This window comes from Diorhabda sublineata, chromosome 6 (genome assembly GCF_026230105.1).
Source record: "Diorhabda sublineata isolate icDioSubl1.1 chromosome 6, icDioSubl1.1, whole genome shotgun sequence".
In the NCBI taxonomy this organism is placed as follows: Eukaryota; Metazoa; Arthropoda; class Insecta; order Coleoptera; family Chrysomelidae; genus Diorhabda; species Diorhabda sublineata.
Window position 1 is genome coordinate 10,150,687 of NC_079479.1, and position 17,347 is coordinate 10,168,033.

General features: G+C 33.8%; 1 protein-coding gene across 1 annotated transcript in view; it reads right to left on the bottom strand.

Annotated features, from left to right (window-relative positions):
- LOC130445203 (protein gooseberry-like) overlaps positions 1–17,347 on the bottom strand; it is a 50,974-nt gene that overhangs the window by 20,112 nt on the left and 13,515 nt on the right. Inside the window, exons 4-5 of the mRNA XM_056780747.1 lie at positions 13,552–13,724; positions 7,978–8,206 (exon numbers count right to left, since the gene is read on the bottom strand). Of these exons, the coding sequence (XP_056636725.1) occupies positions 7,978–8,206; positions 13,552–13,724 (402 nt within the window). The remainder of the gene's footprint in view (positions 1–7,977; positions 8,207–13,551; positions 13,725–17,347) is intronic.

The window sequence follows — 17,347 nt, forward strand, 5'->3', positions numbered from 1 at the left end:
AAGTCAAAAAACTACACGAAATATCCAGGTGAGATATTTCCCATATTTTATTTTCATAAATCCGCCGTAAAAACAAAGATTATGAAAAAAAATCATCGAAATCGGATATCACTAACACCCATTCAGTTATACGTTTTATACAAATGCAAACGGTTTTTTTTTCATTCACCTGTATAACTGAAGTTTCATTAATCACTCAATAAGTCCTGTGACTAACTAAGAAAAACCATTTTTTGCCAAAAATCGATTCTGGGCTTCAGCAATTGCTTGAGCATGAATTTAAATTTGATTTCTAAGCAGCATTTCGCCCTTGAATAATAATTTTAATATAAAAACTTGAATGGGCGCAGAGAAGAAAAAGTAGAGCTATTTCTTACATATCCAAATAAGAAGATGAACTGAAAACTTTTTCTCTTCTTCTTTAATCGTATGATTAACTGCTTTTCTCAAGTTTCTAGGCTTTACCTTATTTACAGCCTGGACAACGTCAGTCATTTCAGAAGACTTAGTTTTTCTTGAAAGTTCTCCCTTTATCTGTACCCATATCAGTTCAAACAGGTTTAGTTCACAATAATATCGTAGAGATCTAGCCATTGTCAATCCACGATCTTCTGCAATCTCATATTTTTTGAATTTTTGTTTGAAGGAAACACAAATAATACAGTTTCTTTTCCAAAAGTCAATAAACCACCTTTAACTAAACCGTCTGAACAGTCGATGTCTACTATTATCAGTCTACGCCCCTTTCCGTTGGTGGATTTAAACCAGTGGACGAATTACGAGGTCTGGCAGTTAAATATCGAGACTGCGTGCCTAGAAGGGCGTCTAGATCTTGTCTGTGCAGGTTTCCGTCACTATTATAGTATTTGTGCAGTAGCGGTTTAAATCGAACGTATTTTTTATCGTGGAGCAACGTATCAATCTCAAATTTCTCGTTGAATTGAAAAAAAACTCAGACTGAGTATTATAAATTGTTGCAAGAGGCCTATGGGGACAAATATCTCTCTCGTGCGCGTTTTTGAGTGGTGTAAGCGCTTCAGTGAGGGCCGAAAGAACATTGAAGATGACCAGTGCCCAGGTCGTCCTGGTCACCAAATTATTCGTGCAGATCGTCAAATGTGCATTCGGATGATTGTCGAGGCTGTAAACGCCGATAAAGAAACGGTTAGAAAAATTTTACACCAGGAATTACACATGACAAAAATCTGTGCGAAATTGGTGCCAAAAAATCTGACTCCTGACCAAAAACGTCAACGGATCTGCTCAGATTTCTTTGAAAGGTTAGAAAAAGATCTGCTTTGAAAGGGACTCGATTTGAGTCGATGGAAGCGGTGAAGCAAAAAACGGCAGAGCTCCTAAAGGCACTCACCAAAGAAGACTTCCAACACTGCTTCGATCAATTGTAAAAACGTATGGAAAGGTGTGTGGCGAGGGAGTATATTGAAGAGGAGCATTATAATGTAGAATAATTTTTATAATAAAACCATTTTTCGTCGCCAGTCTTGTTATTTAATAGCCAGACCTCGTATTTGAAAAAGTCTGTCTTAGATTTGTAACAGTTTGCATCAAATTTCAGTCACCTACAAACGAGACGTAGATTTCGAGCTTGTCTAGAAAATGGTAAAACAGAGAAATAACAGGAAAGGGAAGTGAATAATTTTCAATAATCGAAAAACTCATTTGGTCATTCCCTGGACAAATTAGTATATAAAAATGTTAATAATAATTAATTTTATTTATATGTCAAGAATTATTTTTCTATATTTTAGTTTCATTATTGCTATAAAAGCGAGTTTCTCATTGTTTAACACGTTGACTGCCAACTACGAAATAACTGATAATTTACCTGTCGAGAAGTTTTTTTTTCATATAATACAACTACTAAGAAATGAAACTTTTTTCAAAAAAGCCTTTATTTTTATACTTTTCAGTGACAACTTTGTATTTAAATTAATATCTTTAATGATTTCATGTGATTACATTATATTGTGAAAATTGCCTTGGCAGTTAACGTGTTAAATTATAATTCATTGTTTCACTTATATTTAGGGTAATTATTAAAAAAAAGTCCACCCTTCTACTGCATTTTATCAGCTGTATAATATTGAATAGCTTCTAGAACGTTAAAATTGCAGGAGTGGTAACAGAAAAAAAAATCAACCTATTTAGTTTTTAATTACAGTTGTAATATTAAATGTAACAGAGCAGCTCGAAGAAAGAAGGAAAGAGTGAGAGAGAGAGGGAACAGAAAAAAGGTGTCAGATTACACAGAGCGGTAACTTTAAAAGCGGTTAGTTAATAGTCCCGGAATGACGTAACAAATTGCTACGAATAGTTTTTTTTTTAATTCTTGCCGTCTATTTTTAGAAGAACATTGGATCGGAGATGTATATACAAATGTAAGAACATAGTAACAGACCGAATGGGCAACTATATTTTCAGACTAATAAACAATAATATCCCCGTATTTTTAATATAAAAAATTCTGACAGAGTATGGAAACTAAATAAATATAATTACCAGAACTGGATGCTACTTAAGTTTTCCGATAAACAATTATAAGTAATTGGATATTGTTTCTCAACATATTCTCCAATACACTTTTGCATTCGTTTGAACCAAGTGGTTTGTAGAAAAACATAAAAACATCCACCTCGCAATTTATTTTTGATATGCGTGTATCAGAAGATATCATTTGGTACCAAACAAAGACTGTACGGCGGATTACCCATTAAATCGATGCTTTGACTGTTCAAACCCAAGTAGGAGCCCCCAAACTTGAACGACGGGACTTAGTTTGGGCCAACGCTGGGAAACCCGGCATTGGCCATCCTATAGTCAGCCAGGCTTGGCAGAACTCTGAATAACTATATCAAATTTTGTATAATAGATATCTTAACATTAAAAGTAATAATTTTTTATGAATAAAATTCTTTTATGCATAAAAGAAGATAAAAATTAGAATATTTAATTATTTAACTTATAGAAATGGTTTGAGATTGAAAATCTTTTGATTAACGACTTCAAAAAGTGTTTAATTGTACTATAAATATCAATTTTTATCAATCCTAATTGCCTATGTTCTGAAAAATCAATAGATTTTAACCATGTTAAAATAAATTAACAGAACGTTGGATAAGGAAGAAGATTGATTCAAATACATTTATATTGTATTGTATTGAATTGGAATATATGGTACAGTTGGTGATATTCATACTGAACACACTGTTTACACTACCACTACACCAACACTCATAATTACATTCACTGATAGCCGGGTCGATAAACAAGTTATCGTCTCCATTAAACTAGTTTACCTTCGGTATCTGAAGATGAAAGCTTCGTTATCGAAACGTGCGTGTTGTTGTTGTTCAGTGTGATCAGTACACACTCTGAGTTACAATACATAATTCATATTATTAAAAAAAAAACAAAGCTAATTAAGAGAAATTTATTGGATCCATAATACACATTTTTATCGCCATTAGAAGTACTTTACTCAACGTGTTATTTCAGTGGAAAAATAGGATATTTTAGCATTAACACTGATATAGGAAAAAATTTTTCTATATAGAGCTGTGATTGGGGTCATTTAAGGCTGACTAGTTGATAGATAACTTGGTGAACTTGGTATGAACATTAAAAACTATAATAGAATGAGGCCAATTTTAGCCTAACTTTTATATTTTTTCTCATATTTTAATACACTATTTTCAGTGTTTGTGAATGGATAACAATAGGCTAAGCTCATATATTGACCCCAACCCGGTTGGTACTTCCTGCACTTGATAAAAAGAAAGAATTTTACAATGAAATCAATGCCAAACTATAAAAGCGGCTTAAATATTCGTTTGGTCACTCTGTGGTCCCTTTGCATACCTAATGAGAATTTATTACTCTATACATTTCTGAAATAAACTCTAGTAATCCTCAAATATATTTCCATCCCAGAACCCTTGATGAAATTCTTCAATAACCCTCAAATCTTGATAAAAATGTTCCTACTATTCATCATTCATACTTCCCCAGTTATTATATTTCATAATTCTCATCTTCTTGATTTTCACTTCATATTTTTCCAAAAACTTGTGACATCTAAGCAGCGTTTTCATTAATAGATGAGAGACATTGAAACTTTCAGTATTCCTACATTATTTGAAAATATTGTTTGCAAATACATTCTGAAATGCATCACAATTCTTGTTTAGCGTCTTTAGTTTCTTTCAACTTTCAGATTAATAAGTGATGGGGCTAGAATAATGTTTTTAGCGATATCTCCTCACAGGAACATGTGTAGCTGTAGAAAAATCTGCCGGAAAAGTTCTTGCTTTACTTTTTTGGGATTGCCATGGAGTAATCATGATTGATTTTTTGGATAAGGGTAGAACAATAACTGGAGATTACTATTCGACATTACTGACCACTCTACGGGAAAAAATTAAATAGAAAAGACGCGGAAAGCTATCCAAAGGTGTTTTGTATTTGCAGGACAACGCCCCTGCACACAAATCTCATGTTGCCATGCAAAAACTTCGTGACTTAGGCCAAGCGCCCACCAAAGTAACGTGACGTGTGGCGTGGCAAGTGATATAGCAAACACGTAACAACAAAATGACGAATGGTGTGACACAACGCCTACCTATGTATCTAGAAACTAGTAACACCAGTTGTCAATATGTCTTCTTCTTCATCGGATGACGAAAGTTTACACCAATAAAATGTATGTTAAAATCTGGATCGTCTTCCATTTTTAACTTAGAAAATTATGAAAAGAAAAGTTAGAAAATTAATAAAATAATTAAAATAATAATATTTTTCAAAACACTTGTCACTCTAGTCGGTAAAAACACGTAACACGTGGCAAAAAATGGAACATGCTGCATTTGAATGACACCGAAGTAACATGTAGTTTGTCATATCACAGTCGTATCACTTTATTTGGCGTTAAATCTATTAATTACATTGTTTTGATACACATGCTACTTGCTACTTCATTTGCCACGCCACACGTCACGTTACTTTGGTGGGCGTTCGACCTTAAGGTTAGAATTACTAGAACACCCCCTTTATTCACCAGATTTAACTCTGTCCGACTATCATCTCTTTCCACAACTGAAAAAAAGTTCGTAAAAAGGTCGTAAATTTTCTTCCAACGAGGAGGTAATAAAAGCTGTGGAGGTCTGGTTTGCAGAACAAGAAGAAACATTTTTTTTGAAAGGTCGAGACGTTGCAGGTTCGCTGTAATAAATGTATCCAATTAAGAGGAGAATATGTTGAGTTATGAAATATTTTGATATTGAAGTTTTGTTTGGTTCTATAGTGGGATAAGAATTTTTCAATATATCCTCGTATATTAAAAATCTATTTTTACAAGCAACCAGCCAGACCAAGGGATGGAGACCAGTCTAGGCTAAGTCTGGGCCAATAACGGCCTCCAAGCTAGGGCCAGAGTTATACATACTCGTCCCTACACTGGACCCATCGTAAAATCCTTTATGGGAAAAAGTTTTTGTTTGAACTGATGCTTGAGGTTGGTAAAAGAGAGAGATTCGTTTGTTAAAGTTTGATAGGAAAAGGAGGATTGTGGTTTGTTTGAGTAGGCCCTGGTATAGGAATAGCTCCTCTGCAGGGCTGAGGTTATGATGGTTTCTTTGGGTTGTGTTTGTCTAACTATTTCTAGCGGGAGATTTTAGCCGAATGAAAACGAAGCGAAGCTTGTAAGCAAAAACGGCCCTACTAGTTTTTTTATGTTTGAGGGTTTTATTGTTTTTTTTTTTTGGTTTTTTTGTTTATTTCAAATTAAGTACAGCTGCGGCTGCATTATTCCCTATCGAGTGTTTGGATGAAGAACCGGTTCACCAGGTTGCAGGGAAACCGTTTGAGGCTGGTGGTGGAGAATGATTCCTCTTCCGCGATCGGTTTCTCCGATTTTTTCGAACATTTTGACAAATAAATGCTGGCGTACTATTCAGAATTTATCGTTTTACGTTGCTCTAATAGAATGGTATCCATTTACTCCTAAGAGCTCGGTGCGCGAACAATTTTCGTTGGATTTGGTTCGTCCTAAATAACCAATACAGTCGATTATTGTTTATTTTTGGAGTCATAAATTGGATGAAACGGATGATATTTTTTTACATCAATCGACACGAGTTTCTTTTCGAGCGATTGTCAAATTACGTAGCATCCAATACATTTTGTAGGGTTTCTTGAATTCCATTTCTTTGTGTAAAAATTTTGAACAAAATTGTCTGCCCTTTGAAATCTGCCACTCTAGGCTACAGCCTACTTAGCTTGCTGGTGAGCCCACCACTGACTGTACCTACGTACTTTACCTTTAAAGTGTGCAGTCAATAGTGCACATGTTCAATTTGTATGCATAAATTAGAATACATTTGCGACCGTTATTATTGTTGAACTCCTAGAAAACAACGGAAGTAGACGTCAAGCAAATTAAACCATTTTTTACAAGAAACATCATAAATTCGAGGAACTAATAAGAAGTTCGCATTCCCATCAACGGCTCCGACGCTTTGTTCACGGTATTATTATCTAGATCAGTTTCAGCGTTGTTCCGAGCTTAACACATGACATTTATTAATAACTTTTTGTAGAATTTTTAAATTTCTTCTTTTCTTTTTCGAATTAAAACTGCATAATTCAATAGAAAACGCGTTACGTGTTGTTTGATGTAGAAGGTAATTATTATTATACATAAGTGGAGAGTCGCTAGGTGTAAAAGAAAATGATTTATTAGGTTTTTTATGGTGTCTCAGACCGACAGGTAGATAGCGCAGGTGGGGTCCATTCTCTTGCTCGACCTTCGATAATAATACTTTTGTTCTGAACCGTTTCGACTAATTCGAAAACAAAATCGAAATTTCAGCTTTTTTCCTAATTTTAAATAAAATTGTTGATTTTTAATCCTTATCTTTTTATTCCCTCTCCAATAAATATATGACACGCAAAGAGAAATCTTCGCCATTATAATGAAAAATATTTTTCAAATGTTATTATGATAACGCAAATCAACCAAGAATTGTTACATGTCAATTTCATACGCCATGTTTACCATATAGACAACGACTAAAACACAATTTAAATAGTTTTATTTTTGTTTTTATACTAAAATAGTTCAGAGTTGCTTCATATTGATTATAATACAATACAAAGATTTAGAAGTTAAAAATACACCTCCAGATATTGTTCAAAAAATTTTTTAAATATTTCTAGCAACGTCAATTTGAATATTGAATTTTGAAACCTATGAATTTCAAAATTTTTTACAAGAATACGATTCAAAACCACCGAAAATCTTAATTAATTATTACCCAGACGATGAATACATAAGTATTCGAAAGCTCGGAAAATATATTAAGGTTAGTCTACTTTGGTGTTTCATTGCCACGTTCCCAATAAGAAACCCTACGAGAAATTTGTTTTGAAAAGTAATTCAGCAATGTACTGCCGATAGTGCTGCTTTCTCTGTTTCTGAGTTAGGTTAGGTTAGGTTGAATTAGGCTAGGAACACCCTCCGCGCCTACTTACAACTTCCTTTTGCATCAGACATTCGTAAAATATAAGTAACACACTATTCAATTTTTAACCTAAAAAAACTATGTGAAGATGACGTTTCCACGCCCAACATATATATATCAATATATCGAAAATGTATGTCGCCGTTCTTCAAAGGACGAATATTGAATTACAACCCCTTAAGAGCGTGATGTAAATCGACCCTTTTGTCGATATTAACAACCCTAATGACTCGCATATGCAAGAAGAGGGTGTAACTACTGACTAGTTTCGACGTTATTATGTCTCATCAGAGCAGTTTAACAGCGTCGTATTTGGTACATGTAGCTAAATATTTCTCAAAAAACGCTAAGTGGCGCCATCCTCATTTCCAACTGTGAACCATTTGTTTGTGTGTCAAACACTTCATTTGAATTATGCATAAATGTCAAAACCACTTACCGTCTCCTTCATATTCTCCTCCTTTTCCTCGAAGAAGTCTCGATATAGCCGATACGCTGGGGGCGGTACTTCTATCGCATATTCCTTCTTTGACTAATCTATCGCGAATTTCCCAACTGAAAATCGAAGGGTTTTCCCTTTTATATTGTTCTATTCTACTTTCTACTTCTGGAGTTGCTACTCGAGGTTTGGAACCGCCAATCACACCAGGACGTATCGATCCCGTTTCCTAAAAACAATTACATCGTAAAGTTTGATTCACTAAGTTTCTGTTAAAAATTTAATAAATCTAATATACGTTTAGTTTCTGACCTTTATTTTTAAAACGGAAATACCCGTCCAAAAATAGAAAAAATATTTATTAAAGCCTAACATGTACCACTTTTGAATAGCTTAATTATCCCCGTTTACAATAGCAGGTAGGTGATTTTATAAACCATAAACATCTTAAACCATTTTCAAAAAACTTATTATCACTTTTAGTTGATACATTTATATCATATTCCCAATTCGTCAAAAAATCAGATGTAACTATGGAATTTCAATACACTCTTGTTGTAGAGCTTCCCGTGGACATCTGGGGGTACACCTGGACAAATTTGGGAATCACTACTCTATATTCTATGTGTGTTCATTACTCTATATTCTAAACTTTTTTCTTGGCATAGTTGTTGTTGGAAAATAAACTTTGGATAATGTTTATCTTTAAGGTACATTTCTTTTGTTTGAACCTATCTGAAACTGCTGTTTACACTGTCAGAAGCTATTTGTAGGTCTAAGAAAGCGATGTATATCTATTTCGCTCCGTTTTACCTCTATTAATTGTTCAATTGTAAATACATGATCTTCTATACTGTGTTTTTTGCTTAACTTGCTTTGTGCTTCATCTATTTGAGCTTCAGCTAGTATCCACAGCTTTTTCATATTTAAAATCTATTCAAAAAGGGGTATTTTATTAGAAGAACTATTGTATGCTCTATAATGCAGATTTTTTCCCTCTTAAACCATTTTCAAAAAACTTATCATCAGTTTTACTTTATACTATTCCCAAAAAATCAGATCTAACTATGGAATTTCAATACACTCTTATTGTAGAGCTTCCCGTGGACATCTGGGGGTACACCTGGACAAATTTGGGAATCACTACTCTATATTCTATGTGTGTTCACTACCCTATACTCTAAATTTTTTTCCTGACATAGTCGTTGTTGTTGGAAAATAGACTTTGGTTATGTTTATCTACCTTTAAGGTACACTTCTATGTTTCATCCTATCTGAAACTGTTATTTACACTCGGAAGCTATTTGTAGGTCTAAGAAAGCGATGTATATCTATTTCGCTCCGTTTTACCTCTATTAATTGTTCAATTGTAAATACATGATCTTCTATACTGTGTTTTTTGCTTAACTTCCTTTGTGCTTCATCTATTTGAGCTTCAGCTAGTATCCACAGCTTTTTCATGTTTAAAATCTATTCAAAAAGGGGTATTTTATTAGAAGAACTATTGTATGCTCTATAATGCAGATTTTTTCCCTTTTAAACCATTTTCAACAAACTTATTATCAGTTTTATTTTATACTATTCCCAAAAAATCAAATCTAACTATAGAATTTCAATACACTCTTATTGTAGAGCTTCCCGTGGACATCTGGGGGTACACCTGGACAAATTTGGGAATCACTACTCTATATTCTATGTGTGTTCACTACCCTATACTCTAAATTTTTTTCCTGACATAGTCGTTGTTGTTGGAAAATAGACTTTGGTTATGTTTATCTACCTTTAAGGTACACTTCTATGTTTCATCCTATCTGAAACTGTTATTTACACTCGGAAGCTATTTGTAGGTCTAAGAAAGCGATGTATATCTATTTCGCTCCGTTTTACCTCTATTAATTGTTCAATTGTAAATACATGATCTTCTATACTGTGTTTTTTGCTTAACTTCCTTTGTGCTTCATCTATTTGAGCTTCAGCTAGTATCCACAGCTTCTTCATGTTTAAAATCTATTCAAAAAGGGGTATTTTATTAGAAGAACTATTGTATGCTCTATAATGCAGATTTTTTCCCTCTTAAACCATTTTCAAAAAACTTATCATCAGTTTTACTTTATAGTATTCCCAAAAAATCAGATCTAACTATGGAATTTCAATACACTCTTATTGTAGAGCTTCCCGTGGACATCTGGGGGTACACCTGGACAAATTTGGGAATCACTACTCTATATTCTATGTGTGTTCACTACCCTATACTCTAAATTTTTTTCCTGACATAGTCGTTGTTGTTGGAAAATAGACTTTGGTTATGTTTATCTACCTTTAAGGTACACTTCTATGTTTCATCCTATCTGAAACTGTTATTTACACTCGGAAGCTATTTGTAGGTCTAAGAAAGCGATGTATATCTATTTCGCTCCGTTTTACCTCTATTAATTGTTCAATTGTAAATACATGATCTTCTATACTGTGTTTTTTGCTTAACTTCCTTTGTGCTTCATCTATTTGAGCTTCAGCTAGTATCCACAGCTTTTTCATGTTTAAAATCTATTCAAAAAGGGGTATTTTATTAGAAGAACTATTGTATGCTCTATAATGCAGATTTTTTCCCTTTTAAACCATTTTCAACAAACTTATTATCAGTTTTATTTTATACTATTCCCAAAAAATCAAATCTAACTATAGAATTTCAATACACTCTTATTGTAGAGCTTCCTGTTGACACCTAGGGGTATACCTGGTCAAATTTGGGAATAATGACTCTATATTATATTTGTGTTCAAAAAATAACTCAATATTTTGATATCTGTATGAAATTATATTACATGCTACTTAATTTTTCAATATCCCGTACAGTTTTCTATTCGAATAAAAATTCCTGGAAACTGTTCATTTTATTTTCGTTCTTAAACTGTTTCTCGGTACCCGAGTTATTATAGTAGAAGTACCATGACGATCCAAAGTCGTAAATTCATCTAATTATTATTTTTTTATCAACAGTCACACCAATAAAAATCGAAAATGTTTGTATGTGAGTGTACTTATTATCGAAATACACGACCGGTCGTTTGTTATGCCACATAAAAAGTGTTTTTACGATTAACATATTTTTTTTTAGTTTCGTTCTCATCAGCAACACCTGTGCGCACTTGTAAGAAATACACCGTTTCGCTAGACTCGAGTTTCGTACATTCATTTCGCATTCTTTCAATCAATGTAATAAAATACAACGAAAATGTCATTTTACTCAATCTCCTTCTTTATAATAACTCGGAAAATATGATTAAATCACAACTTTGAAACGTCGAAACGTTATGCACGTTAGAAATAAAGAAGTTGGTTCATAAACCCAGCGGGTAGCTGAATTCTTTTCGATAAATTCCGTTCAACAGTGGTCCTAGCATCCCTAATTCCTTGTGAAACCTATTTTATGCACTACCCTCGTATATAAACAAATAATATTCTTTGTTTGTGTACCAATCACGCTCTAATTGAAAACTTACGGATGTTTGTTAATTATAGAGATACTCATATGAGGATGGTCTGATAAGTACTTGGCCTACAATAGAAAAACGAACATTTTTGAAAAAATTTTTGAAAAAACTTTTTTAACCAATCTTACAAATACGTTTTCTCGAGTTAAGCAAACTCCGGAGATGATGTCCTGATTTGACTCGAATTATAATACAACGAGAGACTTTTTTCAATTCAATTTACAAAAATCAAAGGGAGTCAAATAGGGAAATATGGTGAATGAGGTAGCATTTATAGCCCGATTGGTCCAGTTTGACCATGGTGAGTATAGAAGTGTGAACCGTTGCGTTTTTCCTTCGCCGTTGTCTAAATTAATAATAAATAATAATTCGGCATAGTAGAGGCCTGTGATAATTTCGGGTTTCTTCAGATAGAAGATTTAGATCAAATCTTGTGAATTCTACAAAACGGTGGTCATGAACTTTTCCAATAGAGGAATCTTCGTTTTCCTTGGAGTACGTTAGCTGTATAGGAGAAGTCCAACCCTACAGACAACAATACATCAGCTGGAAAAACTGCCGAACAAAATTTGTTGCAACTGCAAAAGAGATGCAGTGAGGAAACCACGTTAAAAAGATACCCTAACTACCTCATAGCTTGCGGGGAAAATTTTTCGAATCGTTATATCTCATAAACAGTGGCTCGTAGAGAAAAAAGTATTGATACGTTTTTTGTAGACAATTTTATTGATAAGACTAGTATAGTTATTTTGAATTAGTGATAGTTGTATCAATAAATTGTTGCAAGAAGCCTATGGGGACAATTCTCTATCTCGTGCGCGTGTTTTTGAGTGGTGTAAGCGATTTAATGAGGCCCCTAATAAAGTACTGAAGATGACTAGCACCCAGGTCGTCCTGTGACTGTTCCAACTTCGGAAACAGTGACCAAAATCAACTAAATTGTGCATACACATCATCGAATGAGCATCCGGATAATTGCCGAGGCTGTAAACGCCGATAGAGAAACGGTTAGAAAAATTGTACACGAGGAATTGCACATGACCAAAAGCTCGTCCGTCAACGGTTGTGCTCAGATTTCCTTGAAAGGTTAGAAAAAATCTGCTTTGAAAGGGATCCGAGCAGAGCTCCTAAAGACGCACACCAAAGACTTCCAGCTCTGCTTCAATCAATGAAAAAATGACGACGGGAGGTGAATATATTGAAGGGGAGCATTCGAATGTAGAATACTTTTTATTATAAAAACCTCTTTCTTAACCAGTCTCGTTATTTATTAGCCAGACCTCGTATATCAGTTTTTTTGTATTTCTTTGATTCTTTGATTAGATAGTTTTGGCATGAGATTATTCAAATTATTTTGACCAGTTTCTATAGCATCAAGATCATTGTTATTTCATAGACAACGTTGAGCTGAGTGTTTATTATCAAAAAGGAATCACCAGGAAAATCTAGAAAGAGGTGTGAAGCAATGCACTAAGAAATTATATTCAAAAAAAGAATGTTACTTCAAAAAACCGTGCTTTTGGCGTACTCTCAACGAAAATCTGAGGTATTAAATTCTCCATCATCATTATGGTGTGAGTACTCTATGCTGAAATCCACCCTTTTCATAGTCAAACATAAATCCTGAACGTGGAGCATTTTTCCAAGAATTTCCTTTGTTTGTGGTTGAAAATTAATGTGCATAGGATGCTTCTTTAATAAATAAGATACATGGTTTGTAATTGTATAGTTGGCTTACAACCCTTTACCTTACAAGCGATACCTTTTTGATAATTATTGTTAATTACGTAAACAGTGTCAAAGTGCATTGTTCACAATTTAAAAAGGAGAAAAAACTATTTATTGCTATCTTTAGTATTATCTATTGATAATTCACTAAAAAAAAACGAATTAATAAGATGATCAAAGTAACAGAATCCAAGGAACAGATAGTTCTGCAAGAAAATATCATGAAAAGAAAAACGAATCTTGGTACTAGTGGATAATAAAGTGGTAACCGTGGATTTATGAAAGAAGAGAATTCCACGCGACTATAATACTTTTGTGATTATTAATTTCGAACATAAAAACTAAAAAATCTCACCTGATATCTGTTTAAAATTTTACTAACGCATCCATGTGACACTCTGAGTTGTCTTGATATGACACAAGGTCGAACTCCAGCAGCTGCCATTTCCACTATCTTCAGTCTTATGTGATTGGGAAGCGGTCTTCCGTTTATAAACACTCCTCCTAGTTGATTTACTCTTCCCTGACCTGTAATAAGCGAATGAATTTAAGCAAAGATATGAAACAATTGTGAAAAAGCGATGAAATTGAAATATAAAACTGTTCTTCAATTATGATAGGTCCAATAACTGTTATATTTCCAAAGACGGGATACGAACAGTTTGATAATTAGACACAGTTTTTGTCCTTTCATTGGTTTCGTGAATGAAAAGACTCGTGAGTGAATGTATTTCATAACTCAAAAGAGTTGAAGCCATTTCGTTATAAAATAAGTCGACAGACTTAAAAGCAGAGTAATAAGGCTTCCCGACCTTTGTAAAACCCATACATGACAAGTAGTATAAAAATTTTATTGTGACCATCATTGCTTAGCTTTAAACACGCATGGAATGGAACGACAACTTTCACCACGAAAGCTCTCCAGGAACTGTTACGTGGAGATCAAAGTAGAACGTGTCAAAATTGAGACACAGTGTAAAGCGCCAGGCTATGTAACAGTAGGCTCCCTACACTGTTGCAGAGAGACGTAAGTCTTTGGTTCCTGACTAATCGGTGAAGGCGAAAAGCAAAAAAGAGCCCAATTCTTCATCCTGAACCTCCGGCCAACCAGCATTGATTGGAAGATACAGGAAAGTAATGAACAAGAAACAGCTGGAGTTTACCTTACAGGTCCACAGAGACATAAGTGGAGTACGTTTTAGTACATTCAATTTGCACTTGGTTCAATTCCTATACCGAATAGAAAAAGACGTGAAAATAAATCACATCGAGAAGTCGCTTGACCTGACATGGACCTCCCAGAGTTTCTGGCATGTCATAGCGGTGTGTCCTTTACTTTGGTCTTGTCCTGCCAGCACTGATTGGTACAGTACGCTGGTAGAGCTTTCCCTTCACATTCGCACACCTAGTCCAAACCCGCCTTGATCAAAGATGCAACAATGCAATCCGGAAAGACCTTACATCCACCCCCACATCTCTTATCATAAGGTAGTCAGTTTTTTCTGCTGCGAGCTTTCCTTCCTTCTTACATGAGTTTTGTGGACTATTATCTTATTTTCTTAGGGCTAGTGCCTTTTTTTCGGTTCTAGTATTTATAGTAGGATGTTTGGTTATCGCAGCCTCTTGAAGAGGCAAATTCTTAACCGGGCCTCTAATAGATGCTTCTTCTTCTTTCTTTGTTCTTATTCTTACATTTGTGTCCACTGCTGGTAGGGGTTTAGTTGTTTTTTCGACCTTGAAAATCAGCTTTAATCATATTTGATGTAGCACATCAGCTCCTCAGTTGGATGTTGGGGCTGGTTCTCAGGTTTTGATAGATTCTTCTGAAGGTTTCTTCCGTTATATCTTCTTTGCATCCTTAGAACTGCTAGTTTACTACGTTGCAAGCAGTCACGCTTTTGTAAAACAGTTGTATTCAGACACTATTTATGTTTTTGGTTCACGCATATCATCATTTCGTATTAAATTCAAAATCTTTTGATTTATTTAATTGTATCCAGGATTTTTATTAAAATTTATTTTATGAACAAAAGGAAATATTTAACAATTACCACTTGCATCTATGCTAGTTTGTAAATAACAGACTTTTTACAATAAAAATTATGATTTTTCTGGTTTTTTTCGATAAAGATGCTCTCGCAAATAATTTAGTATTCGAAATTACCGTATTGATGCAACGTACGTGTGGACAATGTTTTTAAACGTAACTTTAGTTCGATTCCTATACGGTAAAAAAAAGGTGGAAATAAATCACATCGAGAAGTCGCCTGACCTGACATGGACCTCCCAGTGTTTCTGGCATGTCATAGCGGTGTGTCCTTTACTTTGATCTTGTCGAGCCCGACAGTAAAAGCGATTAGAGGAAGGTGTTGCTGTCATCATTTTCAGATCACATTTTTAAAACTTGTATGTTATTAAATAAGGCGTATTAATAATAACAACAATTAATAATTGTTGTTTAAAGGTATATTAGAAATAATGTATGATTAACAACCTCTTGAGTTGACATCTGATGATTTCCAACAAATATTCTCAAATATGATATCAACTTTATAACTTTCTTAAAATCCATGTCTTAAAAAACTTGTCGATATTTCTAATTCCTTCGAGTTTTCAAATACAAACTGTTACATAATTGTTTATCTCAAAAAAAAATTTCGCTATTTTTGTTTGGCACTAGTATGATAAGTTAGGTTAGGTTAGGTTAAGTTAGGTTAGGTTAGGTTAAGTTAGGTTAGGTTAAGTTAGGTTAGGTTATGATAGATAGCTAGATCTAGATGATATCGGACAAAGTTATCCATGGTTCGACATCTGTCAGCATTTCTTATATGATGAATCGATTTCTCGTATCATCTATAATCTATGTATAGAGTTTCATGATGATCGTCGTGGTGGGGTTTATCATACTGTTACCTTTTGTTTAGACCATCAACCATAAAATTATTTGAACTGCTACTGCTAATTTTCCATTCGGTTTTTTAAAAGTAAAAATCAATTTTTTCAAAACTCCAATTCCTGTCTAATTTTCAAGGGATTAATAATTTCGATTTCTTAGAAAGAAGAAAGATTCTTCTATAACAATTAAAAAACCTTAAAAATGTGACCAAAGTAGCAGTTTGTGTGACTGACAAGACTCAAATGTCATTAATTATTAATGAAAGATGAGCTCATCTTCAAATTAGTACCTGTCTCTTCCCTTTCTTCTCTTTATATAGTAGATATCTTTTTGCTTGTTAGGATTCATAGTCTTCTTCTCTTTATGTGCTCGTACCATCATCTTTAAACAAACTATTTTGATTCCTATTGGTTCCTGTTTCGGCTTTTCTATAATTACCTCTTTTCTTTTTCCACCCATCCTCGTTTTATCTGTTATATTCCTTAGTTGTTTCATCTCTGCTGCTACTATTCTACTTTGTGTCTTTTTGTTCATTACCCAAGTTTCCATGAAATATATTAACGTGGGTACTATTATTTAGGTAGCATAGTATATTTGATTCGCTTTTCATACTTTTCCAAGTATTCAAAAGAGGTCACTGTACCTATTCTTTGATGAATGTCAAATAACAGATCAGCAATCAACAACCGATAAATGTCAAATAACAAATCAGCAATCGATGAATATCAAATAACAAATCAGCAATCGATGAATGTCAAATAACAAATCAGCAATCGATGAATGTCAAATAACAAATCAGTAATTGATGAATGTCAAACAACAAATCAGTAATCGATGAATGACAAATAACAAATCAGTCATCGATGAATGTCAAATAACAAATCAGTAATTGATGAATGTCAAACAACAAATCAGTAATCGATGAATGACAAATAACAAATCAGTAATCGATGAATGTCAAATAACAAATCAGTAATCGATGAATGACAAATAACAAATCAGTCATCGATGAATGTCAAATAACAAATCAGCAATCGATGAGTGTCAAATAACAAATCAGTAATCGATGAATGTCAAATAACAAATCAGCAATCGATGAATGTCAAATAACAAATCAGTAATTGATGAATGTCAAACAACAAATCAGTAATCGATGAATGACAAATAACAAATCAGTCATCGATGAATGTCAAATAACAAATCAGCAATCGATGAGTGTCAAATAACAAATCAGTAATTGATGAATGTCAAATAA